At 50.3% G+C, this 23286-nt stretch overlaps 1 protein-coding gene across 1 annotated transcript; it reads right to left on the bottom strand.

Moving 5' to 3' along the window:
• Window positions 1-398: 398 nt before the first annotated feature.
• dag1 (dystroglycan 1) lies at window positions 399-13034 on the bottom strand. The gene is made up of 3 exons (XM_068742508.1): window positions 12402-13034; window positions 4281-4742; window positions 399-4171 (listed from the first exon to the last, which is right to left on the bottom strand). The coding sequence occupies exons 1-3, from the start codon at window positions 12798-12800 to the stop codon at window positions 2345-2347; spliced, it is 2688 nt and encodes an 895-aa protein (XP_068598609.1). The 5' UTR covers window positions 12801-13034; the 3' UTR covers window positions 399-2344.
• Window positions 13035-23286: the final 10252 nt, after the last annotated feature.

Raw genomic sequence — 23286 nt, 5'->3', positions numbered from 1 at the left:
CGCCGATTGATTAGGCCCAAAAAAATGCAAACTCAGCACATCAATCATCGTCAGACAGAAGTGACGGCGGACCGGTCCATGAGGAAAAGGCAATCACGGATCAAGTCGGAAACACTCAGTGGAGCGAGTTCGGATCCACCGGGCCGAACAACCGTTAACGTCTACGGTACGTAGAACCGACCGCACAGCAGCTGATCCAGAAGCCGACTTTCACTTTGGGAGACTTCACATCGGAGCTCCCGGCAGCGTCCGGCGATGGATCGATTACAAATTCACGGATAAGTGGAAATAGCAAAATAAAAAGTGAGATCAAAAACCTCGTCCAAAAACATCCCTCAGACACAGAGACGGGAATAGAACCAGCAAGGACCATCGGATGCATGAAGGCGAGGGGAGCGTTTTGTCGTACCAGTCGGTTTTATTATGACAATGCACACTTGAAAAGCAAAGAAAAGGCCGTGGCATCCGGCAAAATCCGACCGTATCCGTCAAAATCTGACAGTTTCATGACAGTCAGTCGCGTCAGCCTGCAGCGAGCGGCGCCAAGCGGGCCGCGCCTTGCTTGATTATTGCAAAGGGTCACTTTCGGATGGAACTCATTAGCGAAGAAAAGGTCAACAAAATAAAGTGTGATTACATCAAACATCGGTCATTCCATCTCTGCATAGCGGGAGACACACGTTAAAGTAAAACACGTAAAATATGCGACCCGTGACGAAACAACAAAATCAAAGGTTGTACATAAATGAATCTTCGATGGAACTTCTAAGATAAGATTTTACAAATCACAGAAGAGTCAATAATCAGGATTTATTTCAATAATCAAACAATTTGAGGATATATCAAAACGTTTTGTAAAAATAATCTGGCATTTTGAGCTCATGACCAGAAAGTCAAGGTTCATCTTTGTCAATCGGGAAGTCGGCCACATTCGTGAAATGTGAATATACGTCCAGTCCCGTCTCCATGGCAACGACCGGAGAGCAGAACTGCCTCGTCATAAAAAAATAATTATCCCCGGACCAAATAACCTCAAGAGGCCCTTTTCCTGTTTGTGACCCGGCCCAGAGTCTGCTTGTAGTGCCATCGCTGCTAGCCCGAGGTCAAAGGTCATGACATCTGTTTAAACCTCACCGACTGTCTCTCTGGACTCAGGGTTGGACATGTTTCTCTTCTCCCAGTCTGATCCAGCGTACAATTCAACCCCCATAATTTAACTGCTCTTCTCAGGTGTCCCTAGCGTGCAGCTAGTTAGCCGGGTGTCACTCTGCTCCGTCCCAAAGCGACAGACACGAAACCTGGCTTTGATCCTATTTGGCCCGGTACAGTTACCATAGTTACCATAATGCACCGCTAAGACAAAGAGATGCTTCCTCCCGACTGGACCTGAATCAATCTATATTTCTGGTTAGGGTTAGGGTCCAACGGTCCAACCGGCATCTAGCGCCTGATGAAACCGGTCCAACCCGAAACGATTTCTCACAACAGGACAAAGGAACTCTTGCAGGATATTTTTCCCGAGGCAGTTGTTTTCTTCACCACCAGAAAAATAGAATACAATCTATCAGATAATCTTCCAGGTGTTTTCAAATCGATGACACTAATTAGTTATTACTCTTCTCTAAATCTTTTTTTTAGGCTACCTTGTAATTCTCATCTTTACTAGACATTGCGAATAAGGATAGAAACAGTGTTAAAACTAGTGTTAAAAGGCAAACTGTATTGAATCTGAATAAACACTCTTTCACACACACACAACTCGGCCTCCGTTCTCCTGTGTTGATAACATTTGTCAAAAGAAATCTCACTCCGCGTTTAAAAAAGTGGCTTTCTGCAGTGGTCTGAGGACAGGTCACGTCTTCTGGTGTCATTTAAAAGCAAGACAAACATTAGGCAAATGCTTCAGTCCAGAAAGAAAACGAAAAATAATCATGGGATGGTGAGAAAAGCAAACAAACTGAATGAAAGCTTGTATTTTTTTAAAACAAACAGGAGAAAACAAATGCTGGAAAGTAAGAGCCCATCTCCCAATCGCTGCTTCCGACCAACTGCTTGATCCGAAAGCCAAATGGGACGAGAATTTGTTTGTCTTAGGCAACTGCAGTAGCTGGGCTACCACAAAAAACAGTAGTCCTTCCCAGCTGTTTCAACCAGTCATCCCACCTGTCTACGGTAAAGCCCCACCCAACCCGTCACTCCCCTTCCAATGTCCCCGGTAGCTGTTTTGTACTTTAGCACCATCTCTCCCTGTAAAAGTCCAGACAGACAAACACCAGAATGGAAACCGCCACAGTTCCTCAGGCATCCGTTCCCTCCCCCCCATCAGGGGAGGGTTAAACAAGTCTTAGGGTGGCACGTAGGGAGGTGGAGATCTGTAGGGAGTCATGTTCTTTGGACGGGAACCCTTGCCCTCCATGGGAGTAGTGAAGGGAGGTGGTGGCTGGTAGGGAGGGGCGTTGGGGTCCTCGTCTCGCAGAGCCGTGTACTCCCCTAGAAGCTCCTGGTTGAGGGGAGTGGTCTCTGGCGTAGCCATGTTGGGGTACTCAGGGGGTGGAAGAGGGGGCTTCTCCTCCTGTAGAATCAAGGGCATGCTGGAGGAAGGAGGCGGCTTCGAGTCATCCAGTTCATCCGCAAAGATAATCGGCACACCTTTTTTGATGAAGGTGGCCTGGTCCTCGATGGTCATCTTGCCCTTCCGCTTCTTCCTGTAGCAGATCATGGCAATGATACCCGCTATCAACAGAATGGCTGCCACCACCACGGCGGGAATGACCGTGTGGAGGTAGACGTCGTCGGTGCTCTGCCGGCCCGTTCCCAGTGCCGGAGTGACGGCTGGCGGTTCCGGTATGTCAATCATCCCCGGTGGGACGAAGGAGTATGTTCTACAGCTGGCCCTGCCCTTGACCATGATCTTCATGGGCTTGAACTCGGGCTCCAAAGTGTTATTGAAGTTCAGCGAGGGTTCTCCATCAGGATTTGCGAGCATGCTGCTCATGGCTGTGAGCTGTTCTTTTGGGCATGGATGGCGTGGAAGGCTGCTGTTGGTCCACTCCACCACTATGGACCCTTTGCTGATGTCCCGTACGCTGACTGTGCTGCTGTTGCGATCCCCCAGTGCCAGAGCCAGTTTCTTGACAAGAAGAATCTTTTTATGGATGTCATTTGTGACTGAACGTGGCTCACCGTGGAATCGGGCCGTGAAGATCACGGGGGTCTTGTCATTGACGGGCCAGCGATTCACGCGAACCTCAAAAGCATCAATGGCATTCAGACCACCTTTGTCGGCTGCCTGCATGAAGTATTCATGTTTCCCCTCATGTTGGACATCAGGAAGGCCGTAGAGAAGTTGGCTGGTGGTGTTGAATTGAATCCAGGAGCCCTCCCCAACCACTTCGTTGAGATTGTGCCTCAAGGTTAGACGCAACTTGTCTGTTGTGCCATCCTCTTTATCGAAGAACGTATCAGAAGGAACCTTGACCTCAAAATATGTTCCCACCAACGCGTTGACCTGGTCAATGGGATTACGCAAGACAGGCTTCTCATTGTACGGATCTGGGACGACCGCAGGAGATGGTGTGGTGCGCCTGGATGGCTTGGCCGTGGAGGTTTTTGTCTCTCTTGGCACCGGTGTGGTTTTTGGTCTCTTGGGCTTCCTAGTAGGCCTTCTTGTAGGCGTGGGCGGCGTGACAGTGGCCTCCACGTAAGTAGGCCTGGTCATGGTTGGCTGGATAGGAATGGTGCTGGTGGTCTCCAATACCCTTGTTGGCTGAGGGGGTGCCAGGGTCGGTGTGTGGGCAATGGGGTCACGTATTTTTATTGTCGGCTTTCCGGGTAGAGGAACGGGGCCTCTTATCGGAGGAGCAGAGCTTTCCGTCGGTGCCGCGATAGAGGGAGAGGACAGCGTAGGAATAATCCTCACAGGAGGTTCTGCTGCCGTCGGAGGAGGAAGAACCGCCAGAACGGGCGTCGGCGTGTTGTTCAGCTGACGTCTCACTCGCCTGGGAACATGAGGTTTCTTGTTAGCGATGTGCCATCCCACCACAGGGTAGCCCAGCCTGGCTGACATCGTGCCTTCCTTTGCAGGACCCTGGACACTCTTGATATTCGGAACCGTGCTCTGCTCCAGCGAACAGCCCAGCTTCCAGGACAACAGAACTCCATTCTCCACAACCTGGGGAGACGTCAGTGTAAGTATCGATCTCACAGTCTGAACATCATAATCGCTAGCTGATTCTCATTCATCTCATTCTTCATTTGCCCGCTCTCGCACACTTGCTCACCTTTTTGGCATTGCCTGGCCCAGCCATGAAGGCGGACATGTCAAACAGCCGGTTGTTGACCACAGGAAGTTCCCTCATGTGATGGAGCCCCACCCTGGAGAAGCTCCTCATGTTATCCAAGAGCTCCACCCTCTGTTCTGAGCTCATCTTGGTCAGATCAGCATCCAGGATCACCGTCAGCACTGTGACCGGTTCCTCGTTGCCGCACATGAAGGGCTGAGCACCGTCCTCAGTAGATGCTTGATTGGATGCCGGCTGGGCCGACTCTGGGTCCAGATAATCTTCAGGGTGTACCTCGATGGAAAACACCTCTGAAGAAGAGGAGGGCTTTGTGTGGTTGACGATGGACACGGCGATGTAGTGGACACCTTTGTCTTCCTCCAAAGGTAGACCCTGCAGGACTTTGCTGCTGGCGTCCCAGTGTAGCCAGGCAGGCAGGGAGTCTTTACCCATCTCTGTGATCTGAAAGCACAAACGAGAATCAACAGATATGTTAAGTATTCAAGAAAGATCACAAACGATTTGAAATTTGATGTTTGATCTGAACGGTTTGAGGAAAGGCCTCAAAGGCAGCAGCTCGATGTCGTAGACGAGGATGTTTTAAGGTAATGGACCAGAAGGCAATGCAGATCTCAGGAGGATTTTACTGACAGATCATTAAAATAGTCTTACACCTGGTGCATGCGGGTCTCACACACAAACCCAGGCACAGCGGAAAGCAGTGCTCCACATTGCGATTGAAATGTGACTAAAATTAAAATAACTTGGCCAATTATACGACTGGAGACGTCCCGGCGGCGGGAAGCTGGCGGGGAGGAATGGACCACGGGGGACTGGCGTTGCAACCGCAAACATAAATCCCAAAACAAGAACAAATGCATCCGGCACTCCCCGGCGCATACAAGTTAATTCTGCTGCTAATAAATCCTGCTTGATAAATGATGTCGAGGCTGCGCTCCCAGGATACATTATTATCCCGGGCAGCGCCGGGGGAAAACACTCACACGTGCACACACGTGCAACGGTGTATGCTCATGTCCGTCCGTCCGTTCCCCCCCCCCCCCAGGGACATGTGTGGTCACACCGATAAAATCAGATGTGGACACACGCCCTACTGGGGGCCGAGCGTTTCAGAACTAGCCCCTCATGGACAATTCCTTAAAAGCCTCCCCCCCCCAAAAGAGCCTCTCTATGCCTGCAAATACTTCCTGTTTCCTGAGCCGGGGAAACAACACAGGAAAATAGTGGAAATAAGTTGCTCTTTCTGCTGTGATGACATCATCAATCTGAAGTCCTTGTCGTCGGCAGATGAAAGCTAATTGCTGTTCGAGAATGTCAGCATTGTTTGCCGAAAGAAACACGAATCATATTTTCCCTTCAAACCTCTTAAATAATTGTGGGTTAAATGTGACAACCGACAATTCTGTTCCACAACATCGATGCTATTCTCAATGTTGGTGGCGTATGTTTGAGGAGAGGACACACACGTGTGTTGAAACCCCCCCCGCCTTCCAGCCATGTTTGATTTCATTTGTCGCCACGACCTCAAAACGTCAGTGCACATGGACTCACAACGAGACGGTGAAGGACGAGTGAGTGTCCAGGCGGTAATCATCATGACCACAGATTCATAAATCGTGTCCCGATAGCAGAAGGATGCTCATTTCTCGATTTACTGCAAATTGGCAGGAGGAGGAAAATCCGTGAAGAAGCCGAGCACAAACTAATCTGGAAGGTTGAACGCCGTCCAAAAAAGGATGTGCGAGTCGGACGAAACTTTTTATCTACAATCGCACAAAACAATCCTGCAGGTCTGACCGAAGCCCCGCCCCCAAGGAGGAGGGTTTCTATCGGTGTGAAGATCGTGGGTGATTTCAGCATCGCCGGCGGTTACACCAAGTTAAATAGGAGAGCCGGTTACTAACATCAGGAACCTTTTGGTGCTGATCCAGATCACCATGTGGACGGTGTAGATCCAGTTAGGAGGGGAACGAGCTGCTGACAGCAAAGTGGTCAAAACACTTTTAACGCTCCTCCATCGGACCGACGCCGGTCCCTGGACCGCTCCTGGACCGCCAACCGTGCATCAACAGAATATCTGGCTCATGCCTGGCCGGAGGACGAGCTCCTCCGGACGGCTTCCCGGTGTGGCGGTTGGTATATCCCTGCTGTTCAAAATCCAGCAGCGTTCCAAAACAAAAAAACAATAACGCCTTCAAAATGCCGACACGAACTCGAAAGAGAGCTCAGAGCTTCCTCTCCTGGAAAGAGCATGAAAAATACATCAAAGCAAAAACAAGAGAGCTGGATGCCTGGCCCTAAACACGCACACACGCACACACAAACACACAAACACACACACACACACACACACACGGAGTGTTTCTTTGGAGAAGAGGACCAGAAGAAGAAATTTCACTGGGAAGCTCGGGGTATTTAGTGAGCAGCAAGTTAACCTTTCAAACCGGTCCACACCTTTCAACAGGAAGTCATGACCCATTAACCTCCAAGAAGACCCCGCCCCCGCCCCATTCTGAGCCATGTGGCTTTTGAGGAGGTAAACAATGACTTTAAAGCGCCGCGTGCCATAATGTTAGCGTCGATGACATTAGAAACCTGAGCTGCTGCCAGATCACAGCCTATTTGAGGAATGAATCACAGACGCCACGCTGTTGCCCCCGGCTACGGACCACATCCTCTTCTGCCGCTCAAACTGCTGACTTAAAAGCCTCTTAATTAAAATGAGTGATAATATCATCAAAGTTGCTTCTTGTTTGATCGTGTTTCCCTTATTTTGCTACTGACACACCGAGTCGCCGTAAAGCCGCCGTGACTATCGGCGCCGGAAGCTCCACTGACGGGCGCCGCTTCAAAACAAACTCATTTTTGAAGTCTCAATGAGCGAAAGGCGTGAAACTCTGGGCGACGTTATCGCGCATCGCTGCATCGTCCTCATTTCACTGCAGGTCCAGAGACGCCGAGAGGAGATGCTGCCTCGGCGCCATTTGCTGTCCGGTCCGGTGTTCACGGTGGTTAACGGCGAGGATGTTCCACCATGTATAAGGACTGAGTTCTACTGCACGGAGGACGTCTGGATTAGTCTTGGCGTGGAACAACCGAGACTCTGAGAATATTGTGTTTTCATGTTTTGTTATTTAATGCTGCTAAATATATCTGCTAGCTTCAGCCGCTATGTTTTAATACACAATAGATCATATATTAACTTATTATACCTGCGTTGGTTGGTCGGATTGTCACACAGAAACTACTGACGGTCTGTAGCTAAATTTGCTAGCGGTCTCTAACTACATCTGCTAGCGGCCTCTACGGTAGACGAGCTACGGCACACTTTGCTTGTCATTCTAGAAAGCGCACACAGTTGATGATGATGATGGTGATGATGATGTAATGTTTGAATATAAGATTTTATCCAGACTTCGGCGGATTAGTCTCTGAATTAGATTTCTTTTCCGGTCTCAGGAATAATCCGTTCCTGTAATTTAAGCAGGAAATGTAATTCTGGATCTGAGCACTCCTTTATTTATTACTCCCTCCGTTTCAGTCGTCTCTCCTCTTTACGCCTCACCTGCTTATACTGCATTTAAAGACGCACCTCCCCAAACTCCTACACCTCCTCCTCCCAGGAGACGCCTGCTGGGACCCAAGAGGGGGGGACGCTTGAGGAGTGACACAGGGTCCCAGCGAATGACAGAAAGAGTGGGATACTGACAAAGAGGCAGAAGAGCGATGGAGAGGAAGAAAAACAGGAGGTCGAGCGAGGAGGAACGATAGAGAGGAGATATTGGAAGGAGGCGTGGAGGAAAGAAAGCAGCTCATTGTTGCAGCGAAAGCAGAAAGGAGTCCATTGTTTGCATGTGACAGCTCCACAGATAATTCCAATACTTTGGAGGAGGCGGCGAGGAGGAGGTGTAGGAGGAGGAGGAGGTGCAGTCTGGGCATGCTGCTGGGATTTGATGACTTTGGGTGAAATGAGACTGTGTGGTGAAGGAAAGAGGAGGAGAGGAGGGAGCAAAGACGGGATGATGGACAAGGAGGGAGGGAAGGTGAGAAGAGAATGATGGAGGAAGTGAGAGATAATTTGAAATGCAATGACAAGCGGGGAGAGACGGGGAGCAACCCAGCTGTAGGACGAGCGAGGAGGAGGAGGAGAAGGAGGCGAGGAAACGACAACATGCAGGAAGAGGAAGAACACAGGAGAACGAGGGAGCGCTGGCATGGCCGAAGGTTTCCAGTGGAAAGTATGAGCGGGAAGGAGGGATGGATGGATGTAGGAGGTACAGGGTTATCCAGCAGGAACGATCAAACATGGAAAAAATAAAACTTCCATGGAAGAAAAACTCCCGCCGCCATAAAGATTCAAGCAGATAAATGCACCACATGTAAACAAAGATGTCCACTTCCTGTTTCCTGGGTGGGCGTGGCAATGGGCCCACCCCTCTCCAACAGCACTGAGGGTGTGGCTTTTCCCCGGATGCCCCTGGATTTAAATCCGTGTTGAGGAGAAGAGGAACGTCGTCCGAGATGGACAGGATCGACACAACGGCGTTCCCTTCCCCTTATTCTCCTTTAACAGCTCCTCCACCATTAAACCCACGGCGCACAAAACTCTGCAGCGGACTTCCAGGTGTGTGTGTGTGTGTGTGGGGGGGGGGGGGTCGGAATGATGGAAACGCACATTCCCACAAATGGAATATGTTCCAGGGAAATACATCCTTCCTATTAATAGGCCTTGCTGCCTGACTGGAGAGATGTCAGACATACACGGAGACGGCCTGCATTAGGGAGACATTATGGGATGGAGGATTCAGATGTCATTAAAGCGGTGGCGGCTGCAGTATGAGAGAAGAGCGCACACACACACACGCACACACACGCACACACACACACACGCACACACACACACACACACACCACAACCACAAATACACCCCTATTATTTAGTCATTGACGTATAATGATGGAGAAGGCTGTTAGCTGTAAAAATGTGTGTTAAAGCATGCACACACACACACACACACACACACACACAGCCAAAGCCTGCAGCAAACCTCATAAAGCTCTTTCTATGTCTCTCCACCACTCTCTCTCTCTTTCCCTTGCAGTTTACGACACAGATCAGCTCCGGAGCCAACAGAAGCTCGCTAGTGTTTGATTCCAGCTGAGTGGGAGAGGGATGGAGGGAGGGAGGAGGAAGATGTGTTATCTCATGACAAGGAGGAGTCGACCGTGCAGCTCGGCGTCCGTGCAGCGGTCGACGGATTTGTGAACTTGCTACTGTGCTACGCCGGACACAGGGAGGAGGAAGAGGAGGAGGAATAAAGGAGTGCAGACAAAGTCCTGAGGAGACAGATGTGTGTGAAAGAGAGAAAGAGGATAGAGTGGTGTGGTGAAAACGGCACTTAAACAATCACATTATAAACACCTACAAGTGTGTGTGTGTGTGTGTGTGTGTGTGTGTGTGAGATCGCTCAGCTTGTGGCTGGTTTTCCGCAGACTCTCGACTTCAACTCTGACTAATGCTGCAGCCGTACCAGAATTACTCACTATCATCACACACACACACACGCACACACACACCCTCCCCTCAGGAGCAGAACGTGTTCTACTATATTTTTAACTCTTCGGGGGAATCTAACAGCTCATATTCACAGCATTTTGCTTTAGCAGCTCGGAGATGGAAGGAAACCAAGCAGGAATATTCCAGACCTGGAGGCTCTGGGCTACGAATCCTAAGGAAAGCTGAAGCCGGAGTCTGGACCTGCATGTAGAGGGTCTCTAGCATAAATGGACCATTAGAGGCTTCAGTCAGGAATGGGAGACTTTCGGGACGGAAACGTTTTGATGGACTTTCTCTTGGACTTGACTTATAATTGTTTTCAGGAATATTAAAGAGTCGTCGACATCACTGCAACCCTTCAAGAACCGCTGCTCCTCATCCGAGCCCTCACGATGATCATCCTCTGGGTCTTTGATATTTATCCCGTTAACAAGCTGCACACATCGCCCTGCATCGGATTCCCGTCATCGACCAATCACAAATCACACCGTCCAGCGTCTAAATTTAACTTGCAGCTAAAACCAAATATGGCCCGGCTCGCTAAGCCCCCCCCGCCCCCTCCAGCATCCCAACTCCACTTTCACTTCGGCCAACAAACAAGAGGACACCGATGCTCCCTCACCCTGTGGTTGCTAGGCTACAAGAGGAGGACTATTCTTGACAACAGGACACAACACATGCCGACATTTGCTTTTTATAAACCGACAAACCGGCTCCTCCTTTTTGCTCCTTTTCCTTCCCCCGTCTTTCCTACTCTCATGTCGGAGGTTTGGCGAGCCAAACGGCGGCCGTTTACCCGTCACTAAAGGTCAGAAGGAAATTACACCCTGAAACACGACGCTGACACGGACAAATCCATGTGACTCACGGGGCTCCAAGCCAGAAACGCCACATTATGAATGAATCCAGGAGGAGGTATGATTGGGAACGTTTGATTCCGGAAGCCTCGCCGGTCTACGTTTACTTCCATAGCAACATGGACTCATTTGTTCTGGGCCGCCTCCTCCCTCCGGCGCTCTAATACCCGGTTTCCACTGCTGCCCTGCCAGAGAACAGCGATGGGGCAGAGAGGCAGGAGGAACGATGAAGGCTACCTTGATTATTAGAGGAGGACGAGCGAGGAAGGGGATGGAAGCGGGGTTAAACAGAGAGACAACAACCGGACGTTCACTGGAAAGGAGGCGCCGATAATGGAGAGGGAAGAGTGAGTTTTCCCACCAAAAGATTTAAGATTTAAAGCGCAAAAGATTTTAAGCAGTTAAACATAATCAATAAGTGACTTCCGGCGACGGTTTGGATCCCTTCCGGGACCGTCGTCTGGAACGTCACGCCGAGTCCCCTTTTATTTCCTGCCACTCGATTGAATGGAGCTTTGAGTTATTGATGAACAGTGAGGGAATATCAGGAAGATGTTTTTGGACTTTCAGCTTCCAGTCTGGGAACCAGATGAACGGACTCGGTTCTTAAACATCTCAACAATAAATGAAAATTAAAAAAATGTCAAATAAAAGAACAGGTATTTGTGGAACTGGACTTCCTGCTTCCACTTCCCTGCAGCCGCCAGCGGCTCCGCCTCCTCCCCTGAGGTTTGACGTTCTGCCCACCCGGCCGAGACTTCCCGGTTCTACGCGCCAGGAATGGATAATCGGTTCTGAATTCACAGACGGAGCCCAAACGGCTCGGCGAAAGGTGAACGGGCAGGCGGGCTGTCACGGAGCGCTCAGGCGCCGGCGGCTTTTCACAAGAAAGGGCCTTTAGTGCGAGTCCGGCGGCGAGCACACAAATTGATTTGGCCTTTCGCTCCACAACCTTGCGGGCGGATCTTCACAATACCTGGAATGGGGAGGGGGGGGGGGGGGGGGGGGTTGTCTTCCAAAGAGATGGGGGACGGCAGCGGTGAAAATTTGTAAGGATGGATGGAGGGTGAAATTAGAAACGGAGGGGAAGTAAATAAAGAGTGTTGTGAAGTTGTATTGAGTCCAGGACGGCGTGACGCGACGGTGGATGGATCGCACCGTCCAGATCGAATCAATGACCTTGTGCTCACAGGAAACTGTCCAAACATCCCGCTGCTGGAATCCAGCATTTATTCCTCCTTGCTCCCCCCTCTTCATCACTCCTTCCAGCCTGCCGATTTTTTTCCCTTCTTTGCTCCTCCCCCGTCGTCAACTCCTATTGGTTCTAATGGGAGGCCCCGCCCCTGGCTTACATTGTGACACAGGGTATAACCAAGTTGGGGGCGGGGGGGGGGGGGGGGGGGGCAGAGGAAAGAGGTGATATATTATGAAAAATTAATGGGGAGTTTAAAGGGCTTCAGATCTACCTGCCCCCCCCAGCCAGGGGCAGGTAGTTTAAAGGGCCCGACTTTCCATCCCAGGAAGTTTAATGGGCAGCGTTTAGGATGAAGACACGCCCGTTATCTCACACCTGAACCCGCCCCATCAAGTCCATTTACGGTTCTGTTGCTAGACCCTTCTGGGTCGAACAGAACCCACGGACGTTCACATTAAAAACAGAAATGCAGAGGCGTGGCCGGGACTCACCTGGACGACGTCCCCCAGGTAAAGCTCCTCCCCCTCGTTTGGCACCTTCATCTGAAAGATCCGACCCACCACGGCGGACGAGTCCGGGAAGGCGCAGGGCGTGGCCTGCTGAGTCCCACCTCCCTCTGATGTCACGGCCCCCACCGGACGGAGGTCCTCCGTCGCCTCCTGGAGGTCCTGAAGGAGCGAGGAGTGCATGGAGGCCTCCAGCTGGTGTCTCCTGTCCACTCCGTCACCTTCTCCACCTGCGTCTATTAACCCCATCCCGCCCAGCACGTCCATCTCCTCTTCGGCAGGACGCCACCCGGCCACGGCGAGGAGCAAAGCCAGGAGCAGGGCCCCCGTCCTGGGGAGGCCTCTGGTCCTCCCGACGTCTCCCCAACTCCGTTTGATGGTCATTCTTCTCCTTTTGTCGGCCTGCCTCTGGTGCACAGTAAAAAACTAAAAATGAGGATGTCCAAATGGGAGGGGGGGTCCTCTGAGGGAGCATGCACCCCCTCCAGGTCGAGCAAATCCCTCCTTTCAAATCTCCTTCCTTCCCTCCCTCTCCTCCTTCACCTACTCTCCTACTTTAGAGAATCGTCCCTCCTCCTCTTGCTTTTGTCCTCTCGTTCCCCCCCTCCCCTGGCTTTATTCTTCCTCCCCCCCCCCCACCCCCTCCCCTCGGTCCTTTGTGCTCCTCTTCAGAGGTCCGGGAATCCCAACGTGCCGAGCAACTTCCAGATCTGTGAGGAGACAAGAAATGAGAAGACGTGGTTAGCATCAGACTTCCAATGACGCCAACCTAAAACACCGACTCCCAGCTTCTCCAACCAAAACCAGAACCCCCCCCCCCCGACGGGTTCTACGCGGAAACTGGTCCGCACCACGCAAAGCCCGTCAACAAAGATCCACCATGAAGGGATGTGGGCCGGGATGGGAAGGAATGAAAGGGATATGATGCGGGGAAGTTAGACGGATGGGTAGGATGAAGGAGACCTTGGATCGGCCGACGATTCTTACTCGGAAGCGCTAATGAATGCAGGAATGCCTTTCCTATTGTGTGTGTGTGTGTGTATTATTCATGCAGTTCCTTCACAGCGAAGTGTGTTTGTCGCGACACAATTGACCCCCCCCCCCCTCCTTCTCTAAGGCTTTCGTTAGAGCGGAGGGGATGGAAAGAAAAGAAAGAATGAAAGGGAATAGGAAAGGAGGTGCAGGGAGGCGCGAGCCCCCCGCCGCCTCCTGTAACAGCTGCTTGCTAGGGAAAGTGAAATCAGGGCTGGAATTCCGTGGGAGCGGCGCCGCGGCCCCTCCCAGGTAGCTTCTGACCCAACCAGGGAGCAGCTTGGTGCCCCCGCCACGCAGAGAATCCCTGCTGTGACGTCCTTAGTCCACTTCAGGAAGCAGAGGAGAACAGCTTCTCCTCAGATTCTTCTCCTCACGTTCTCAGCTCGATGATGTTTGATCCTTCGACAGTCACTTCCTCCCTGAATCATTTCCAAACGCCGTTTGGAATGTATTACTTCCGTAAAGTAGTCCAAGATGGCGGCCAGGACTAGCCGGCATCCCTTTCATGTGGGCTGCTTTTAACAGCGTTGCCGGGGGTGACGTCCCTCCGATCCTTATTGCTTTTCTTCTGTTGTTCAAGCCGTCATCGCTCCCCTTTGTTTTTGCTTCTATCCTTTCTCATCATCTCTCTCTGGATATCTTTAAAATATGTTTCTTTGTAATCCCGAATTTGTTTTTCCAACAATTTCCTGCCCTCTCTCGTCCTCTCGCTCCCTCCCTCCTTCTCCGAGACTCACGCCAAACCTCGCTTCTGAACTTTCTATAAACTTCAAGGTTTTCTTCCGTCCTCATCTTTCACCTCATCACCATGACAACAGGGCTGAAGGGGCAGGGACGTGTCTTTAAGGAACAGTCTACGCTGCCGTCGATGGAAAGGGAATGCGAGCCATGCAGACGGAGAGGCAAAGGAATCAGCGGATAAATGTTTAAGCCGGGAAAGAAACCCGCCCTTACCTACACCCCCATAAACACTCCGACCACAGACGGAGACCGGTGAGGACACAGGAGAGGTGGCGGTTTTGACTTTCTGCATTCTCCTGACCCTCTAGGAGCCTTCTGATTGGCTGAAAACATCAAACAGGCGACCACTGAGGAAAACCATCCGACCGCTATCATCACCAGCGGCTAGAAGATTAGCCCGAGGAAGCCAGGGACAGTCGGAAGGACGTTTGTGTTTGCATGCTGGTCAGAACCGGTTACCCTGCAGGCGCCATGGCGACACCTTTGTTCAGAACCGGCCCTTAACGTGCGACTCTCTTTCTATTGGCCGGGGTCTTTCACAGGGCTGCAATTACTTGACGAGAAAGCGCTGAGATTTATGGCGATGAAGGAATGATTGTCCCGGAGATTTCCCACATGTTGGCCGTAGTTAGGCCGTGTGGGCTAAGGATGCGCCGGGAGAAAAGCCACTGAAACCCTGGGATTTATTTTCGGTTCTGGTTCTGGGATGCGCTTCCTCCTGGATCGGAAGCGTTTCAAACTCCTGCGTCCTCGGCTTCGGCTGAGCGGCGCATCCAAAAACAAGCCTTTTAATAATTGGCCTCATGTTGGATTTCCTTCTCAGAACCGCGGGGATTATGAGGAAATGGGTTTTTACCGGTCGGACTAACGGAGCGGCTTCTGATCAAACACAAAGGCGGAGAGTTTCAGCATTTAATCTGCGACTCTCTGCTGTAGGACTTTGTGAATGAAAGTCAAAGCTGGCTCTGAAGTACGATGACTCATTTCTTGTAACACAAACGGAGAGAGAAAGAGAGAAAGGAAGAGACAGAGAGAGAAAGGAAGAGATAGAGAGACAGAAAGAGAGAAAGAAAGGGAGAGAGAAACAAAGAAAGGGAGTGAGAAAGAGAAAGAGAGAGAGAGAGAGCGCACCGGAGGTTAATTCCTTTTCTAAGGACAACAGCTGCTAGAAACGAGGACGTCTCTGGGGGACGTTGTCCAATCAGATGGCACGTGTTTATTTTTACACATACGTGATGCTAGTTTGAACACCGATGCGTGCTAGCCTCAGACGCTCGGCGGTATAAATAAAGGCGCCGACTCGACGCCCTCCAGTTTCGGAGGCGTCTTTAAAAATAAACATGAACTGGACGCCGCCATCGCTTCCCAGTTCCCGTCTGCTTCCAGTCGATGCCCAGCAGAGGAGACGGGAGGTGATTTGGGGATGAGTCATCACTTTCCGACCACAAGGTGAAACCTGCGCCAAGGGCTCTAAAGCTAGCATGCTACACGGGGACGGGGCCTGTTTCAACATACATGAAGCGTGTTCTGTGCTCCTCCAACATTACAGTTGTCAAGAGTGACGCCAATAACCAGCGTTCCCGTGTGGGATCGACGTCGGCACTGATGCTTCCAGGGTTTAGGAATCTGCTGCAGACTTTATTTAGGAATCCTTGGAGGGATGTTCAAACATCTCGTTAGACGCCGCTGCTTCGGAGCATTTCAGGTGATGTTTGTGAACTTGTTGGTCAGGTGGGCGGAGCCGTGATGAGCTCTTGGATTAATATTTTCTGGCTAATCTGTTGAAATAATCCCAAATACCCCCAAATGATTTAAAAAAGATGGGATCGTTCATTTCCATCTCACCTTGAACTACAAAGTGACGCCAGCCTCTTTTTTTGTTGGGGGTGTAAAGAGACCTGAGGAAGACTTTAATGGCGTCTCCGAGGTGCGATGAAAAGGAGGTAACGGGATGGAGGAGTGGGGACAGGAGCAGGAAATGTTTCTCAGAAGGGCTTTGATTCAGACACTAAACACATTCAGGAAGTGAATCCAGCAGACGAGATGTCTTCAAACTACTTTGTCCCCGAGAGACAAAATGAAAATTCTGGAACCAGAGGTGGAAAAACAGATCTGTGAAGGTGAGAATCGTACATAAACGGATTTGATCCATAAAATGTGAAGAAATGAAATGAAGGGCTCAAAGAAACAACTTATTTCATCCAAGCTAAGACCCCAAACCCAAAGACGCATCATTTCCTGTCAAAAAAGTTCAAATTAGGGGTGTCAAATCATCACATTAATTGTGATTAACTAATTATAGTCCTATTTAGCGCTATTTATGTTTTTTTAATGTCTAATTTCACTGCTTCAGTTTTGACTTTTTATAGAATCCTTTTATACGTTGGGCTTTTTGTGCTCCGGTTGTCGGGGATGGAATAGTCAGTGACACCCTGAAGCGGACACTGATTGGCTGTCATCGTTTGTAAGAAGGAGTTTGTTTACCACCGAAGCAGCTCAAGCAGCTAACGTTAGCAGCTAACCAAACTAAACTGGAGGAAACGCCCCGCAAGGAGCAAGTCTGCGACGGACACGCTGATAAACATGGTGGGAGACGAGGGGTTAACAGGAGGGGCGGCAAACTGCGTCCAGTGACGCGTGGTACAAGCCTCCGTGCAGGAAGACGGTGATGAACAAAACCAGCAAGATGCACGACGGAGAAAAGAAAGACACAGCAGAATGTAAATAGGACTGCATCTGTTGGGATGGAACGTCCCTCCTGGATTAATAAAGTTTTCTGATTCAAGTCAAACAATAATTGACTTTATAAAGCTACTGTTTGTTACACATAAATCTTTTGATCTGCCACAATAATTAACTTAAATGAAAGCACCTCAAGTTGAGGGTTTTTCCCTACAATTTTTTAGGTGAGATTAAAAAAAGAGATTAATGAATTAATTACAGATCATAATTAATTCATCGCTCAAATGCTTTGATTGCTTGACAGCACTTGTTCTAATTTAGATTATTAAAACTTTAAGCAGCTAATTGTCCTTTGATGGACTCGCAGTCTCTCTAATGGGACGTCCCGTTTGAATTTCATTTCACCTTCAAAATGTTGATGGTCGCTTTCATCACTTCCCGACACTTTATTGGAAAACAATCGACCAACTGACAAGACGGAGGTTCAATCTGTGATGAAATTAAAAACCGGGTGTTTGTGATCAGAAGCTGGAGCCATTCCCAAAGTCTCGCGCCTCCCTGATTTAACGAGGGATTGAAAAAGGAGGAACGTTTTAATTACCCGACTTTCATTTCTGTTGAAGATTAAAACGACGACTTCTTTCCGATGGGTTTAGAATTAAAAGCGAAATAACTTCAAAATAAAAGGATGACGACTCACGACGGGAGGAGTTCACGGAGGAGACGGGAGCAGAGGTAAAGGAGGAGCGCCGTGGGAGTCCATCAGGAGAACGCCAAACTCCAGCTGGCAGGAAGAAGAAGGAGATCCGGCCGCTCCTCCACCACTCCTCCTCTGCCATTTCTAGAATGACTGGAAGCAGATGTCGACTTGACTCATAAAACAGGGAGTTCTGGGAACGCCGGTGGCGGACAAACAGGAACGGGAGGAGGAGAACGGCGCGAACATCACCTCACAGCGGAGTCAGGGTGGAGGCGTTCCGACCGCTCGCTGTCGGTGGATGATCCGTTAGATGGCGGTGCGACGTTTATTTGGACGCCGTTTTCACCACCGCCACAATGTGACCTGACATTCTCCAGGTGGGCGGGTCTTCCGGACCTCCCAGCGCTCCCAAAACATGATGGATTTGTTTTCATGCAACCCGTGTCGACGGGGACGCCATCCATGATGTCCAAAAACAAGATCCTTATCAGCCCTTCTATCGAAAACAAGTTGTTTTACTAAAACATGATAGGCTAGCAAGAGGGCGGAGCCACGTGAAAAAAGTAATAGCATGATACTCGAATGATGTCATTTCAGAGCACAAATGCAGACAAGAAGAGTCAACTGGACTTGTTCGAGTTTGATTGAAGACATTTCACCTTCAGACGGTTCAGACGCTAAAGCCTGGACATTACCGTCCTCAAACAAGCAGGACACTCCTTTGAGGACAGTGGTGTCCAGGAGTTATCCAGGGAAGACAGGTGGTTTGAGGGAGGAGTTAAAGGAGACATTTTTGTCCAACTGGAGAAACCATCCCTGAACGGAGGAGGAGGATGAAGACACCGTCTATCAGCAACACACAATGCAGGATTGACCTCTGTCCCCCAAATCCACAACCCCCCAGCCACACTTGGATGGGGGGGGCAACAACGCTTCACCTTATGGATGCTAATGACTCCAGGGGGTTCGTTAGTCAGGTTTCATGACTGCCGGGGAGCATTAGCATTCATAAAGGAAATGCTAATGCTCCTGGGGAGTCTGATTGCCTTGGTGGTTTCGGTCCCTTCTTTGTTTCCTGCTCCAACAGGAGTACAAGTATCTAAAGTCTCTACCAGACTCTCAGAACTGAAGAAGCCTCTTGGATGAAGGTGAAACATCTTCAACCAAACTTGAACAAGTCCAGTTGACTCTTCTTTGTCGCTCTTCCTAATTTACCTCGAACTGGATGACTGAGAACCGACATAGACGAGAAAGACAAGAAAGAAAAGAAAGAAAACAAGATGGTTTGACCGCCGACTCGTCCAGCGGGTCGCCGCCGTTAAAAATATCCTGCTCTTTGTTGTTCCGGACGAGAGATGGAAAATATTTTTGGTATTGATGTGCTGCTCCTGGCCCTCCTGCTGGGGCGTCACCGTTCTATTGTCCAGAAAAGAGGAGTAGGGGTGTTTAAACTCCTCGCAATGAGGCTTTAATCTGAGGAGGAGGAGGAGCCAGTCAACCAGAATCACGGGAATTGCAGTTCTTTTGCGGACGCAGCCAAAGACACGTCCACTTTGATGAGAGTTGTGTTTTGCAACGTGGAAACATCAGCGTTTTCACACGTGTGTGTCTCTGTGTGCGTGTGTGTGTGTGTGTGTTCTAACAGCTCATAAGGGGACCGCGTTACGAAGCTTCATGCATCTCAATAGGCTAATTATAACGCTGCAACTGATGCAAAAATTAAACATGAAAGAACTGAGAGAGACAGACAGAGAGAGAGACAGCGAGAGAGAGAGAGAGGGACAGAGAGAGAGACAGGAGAATGGGGGGGTTAATTACATTTCAGTCCAATTAGAGCGCTGAAGTCGTGTTTCCTCTCTCGTCTGTCGTTTCTGTCCTCGATCTGTTTCAACCTGGAAAACGATTCCAAGTTCAGGATCTGGAGCGCTTTGTTTGTGTGTGTGTGTGTGCGCGGGTGTGTGTGTGCGGGCCCTACTAGGACCACCAACTAAGACTTGACATGCACTGACAGTTGGCAGCAGCTGGTCACGTGTGTGTGTAGCGTGTGTGTGTGTGACAGACAGTTGCCGGTGTGACAGAAAGCGACAGCTGGGTAACTTGAGGCCCTCTACTTGCCCCACCACACACATTTACCCCTAGCTGCTAATCTGTGCCCTTTAATCTGAGGGCGAGCTTCTTTCGAGGACCTTCCCAGCCGGAGTAGGATGTGCTTTCTGTCCCTCTGACAGCTCTGATGGGATAATTAGGACTACTCTTAGACTTAAATTCATGAGGGTGAAGTGTGTGGTGTTACACGCCTCGCCGGGGCGTCGGCGCCGCCTCTCTGTCCCGTCCCATGACCAGTCTCCTCATCAGCTGGGGGCTCAAACCCACAACCCTGAATCCGTACAGGGTTGTCTCTCCATCTTTGACAATGTTCAGTGAACTCGTCTTAGCGTTAGCTAACATTTAGCCACCGGGCGTGTCCACAGTTTCTTACAAACAGGCAGTTTAGCTCGTTTAAACCGCACAGAAGGTTTTCAGTGTGTAACAGGATGTAACGGCAGACCACTTCCTGTTTGTTTTGCTAGATTAGAATGTGGTGCCGCTGCCGTCATTCCGGAGCCACACTGAGGCGTTCAAGAGTTTACATTTATATTTGTCATGTTTCCATCGTGAACTGAAGTCCACTGAATTAACTTCTATACCCCAGAAAACTTAATATCAGCGTGATCTGTGGTCCAATCCCCAGAAATCTACTTTCCAGTCAGTCCAGCACCACATTGGTGATCAATAACAGCATTTCTTTCTTGATTCCGTCGGCTAAAAGTCAAATCAATCAGGCGGTGAGACAGTCGGCCTGCAAGCAGCTCCATCATCCTGTCAGCTCCGAGGTGACCGTTGTTCACGAACGGTCGAACCGTCAGCGACGCAGCTAGCTGTTGGCTCGCCCACCACTTCACTTTGTCCTACCCAGAATGCACCTGACGCACTCCAGCCAGCCGCTCAGTATCTCTGATCTACCTTCGTCCCTCCTCTACCTCAGCGGTCACCGCAGACACGTCAACGCCGGGGCTCGAATTTTTACCGCTGATAATAGCCCGCCTCACGCGCCGAGCAACTTGACCTCCAGCGACCTGGCAGGGTTTTAAAGCCGCCGTGGCTTGCACATTTGGCCTAAAGATGTCCGCCGCAGGGAGAAACGGCGTCACAGGAAGCAACTGCCTGCCGGAGGAACAAAAAAGTTCTGTCTTTGGGGAGAAAAGCTGACAAGCCTATCTTCCTGTACGGCGCTTTAACGCGGCGCCACGTGACAGCCGTTTGTTCTGCTGCAGTCGGCGATTAAAATGTGACACTCTTTGCAGGCTTGAGTCGCGTTCCGGATGTAGCGCGCAGCAGAAGGTTGCGTCAAGGCGCCGCCGCACTTATCTAAAGAAAGAAAACGCACACACCGACTGATAACGGTTAACGCAAAGAAACCGATAACAGCAAAGTGACCTGGAAAGGAGGGAGAAAGCGAGCGTGTCAACGGCGCCGGCTGAAAGCCCGGATATCTGGAATGAGCGGCGAGAGGGAGGCGGACGGCGCGCCATCCGTATGCAGTCCGAACCGTCGGCAGCCAGATTAAAGCGGTGATGGGCGGAGAATACGGTGGAAAGAGGAGAACCGGTTGCTAACACGCTAGCGTTTAGCAGCGCCGGCGGTTCACATTTGCTGCTCGACGGTGTTACTAACTGTGACTCTGGCTAGCCTAATGCTAGCTTTCAGGTTTAGCGTGTCTGGGCTGAGCGCAACCGTCTTCCATTCCAAGCATGGGTTCGGGATATTATTTAGTGGCGGAGTGAGTTCAGCCGAGGGGGTCGCTCCAGGTGTTTATTTGCACGTTACACATCAAGCTTCCATCCCCGGTGTTGGGAGATGGCGGCGCCGTCCTGACGGATGCCCAGGTAAACAGGTAGCTCACAGCGTTCCCGCCTGTAATGAGGGCTGTACGCCCACCCTGGGTGACCTTTCAGCGCTCCAGCCGCTCGCCCCGGGTTAGCATGCTGACATTTACTAATTAGCCCTGAGCGAAGTCAGCTACCAAAGATTAAAATGTAAAACGGGACTGACGAGGTGTATTTTATTTGATGATGTGCGCTCCCTTTTTTGGTAAACTTCTCTGTGAGGCCGGGAACGCTGAGCCTCGGGATCCATAGCATTCCATTCGGCGTCGCGTCTCCCGTTCGGAGTGCGTTGTAAATCCACTTCATGGATATTATCGTCTGAGTGGTCGTATATTTATATTTAATGAAGCTGGGAATAGCTTCGGAACGTTACCCTCCGGAAAGCTGCGACTCAAACGCATCCAAATGGCTCAATATAATGAGATCGCTCTGCGGGACACTCAGGAGATTCCGGATGACACTCCGGAACGCTATCATTCCAGGTCCCCCCCCTTTACTCACCTACTCTACACGACTTCATGTTGCTTTCTATTCACTCCTCCTCCCTCTATATGTACCCCCCCTCCCCCCACCACACACACACCGCTTTGTACCACTGGATGAAAGGATGGAGAGAACGAGTGGAGGATGTGTAGGTGGATGGATGAGTCATGACATCCTGATCCGTCACGACTCAAAACAACAACTTTATCTCCGACTGTTCAACAGAGGACGTTGAATTGATTGATCATTATTGATAAATGAATCATCGTCACAGAAACCGATGAAGGAAAGAACGGCGGTGTGTGTTTGGAGCGCTGGCGGCTGACGGGACGGAACAAACAGGAACGTTCCGTGTGGGCCGGGATCTCCGACATTAACACACATATTTGATTTCTTTACATTTTAATGTTATTCTTGCACCTCTGACCTAACTGATATAAAGATCAATCATAAAAGACTTAAAAGAAAAGGAAGCAGAAAACCAAACTGGAACACGTCGCCCTCGGCAACATGCTGGAGACATGTCCTGACCTGGAGAAGGGGCGGAGCATGATGTCATGTGTTTGTGCTGAGAGACACCACCAGACACACATGCCCCTGTGTGTGTGTGTGTGTGTGTGTGTGCATGCTATTCATGCAAGTTTGTGAAGACAACAACTCCAGCAAACCATCGGAGTTTCCATGGCGACGTCCTCCAGCTGTTGTGGCAAAGCAGAATTCCTTCATGGATGACCAAGCAACACGAAACAAGGCAGATTCCCAGCATGCTCTCTGGTGTGTTCTCTATGAATGTAGTGGAATCCGGCCAATCACAGCAAGACGCCGCCGTTGTCACGGAGACGCTACTTTAGACTTTACGGCTTTATCTGGATGGTGGAATCCGTTTTGGCGTGGCACTTTTGTTTTCTCTCAGCATGCAGGGTCGCGGTGGAATTCCTCCACGGTTGACCGGGAAACCCGGAAACCCGGAGGATCATTTGGCTCCGTGTCCAAAAGTCTCAGCAGCCAAAACAAGGGGGGCGAATAAAACTGTCCAGTGACGAGCAGTTAATGCCCCAGAACTAACAGCTGCACCGCCACCTCGTTCTGTCTGCCCGCCCACACACACACACACACACACCGGGCCGGGTGCTTCTGATGCAACGATTGTGGTAATAAACGCAGCAGCTGATTGGACGACACAATGATAATAATAATAATACACTACACAAACTGGATATTTAAAGTCAATAAAAGCCGAGTCTGATCCATCAACCCACTGGGCAGTCGCCACCTGACCGACGCCCACTTCCTGACATTCTCC

Source organism: Brachionichthys hirsutus, chromosome 8 (genome assembly GCF_040956055.1).
Source record: "Brachionichthys hirsutus isolate HB-005 chromosome 8, CSIRO-AGI_Bhir_v1, whole genome shotgun sequence".
Lineage (NCBI taxonomy): Eukaryota > Metazoa > Chordata > Actinopteri > Lophiiformes > Brachionichthyidae > Brachionichthys > Brachionichthys hirsutus.
This window is presented reverse-complemented; position numbering and strand designations above follow the sequence as displayed.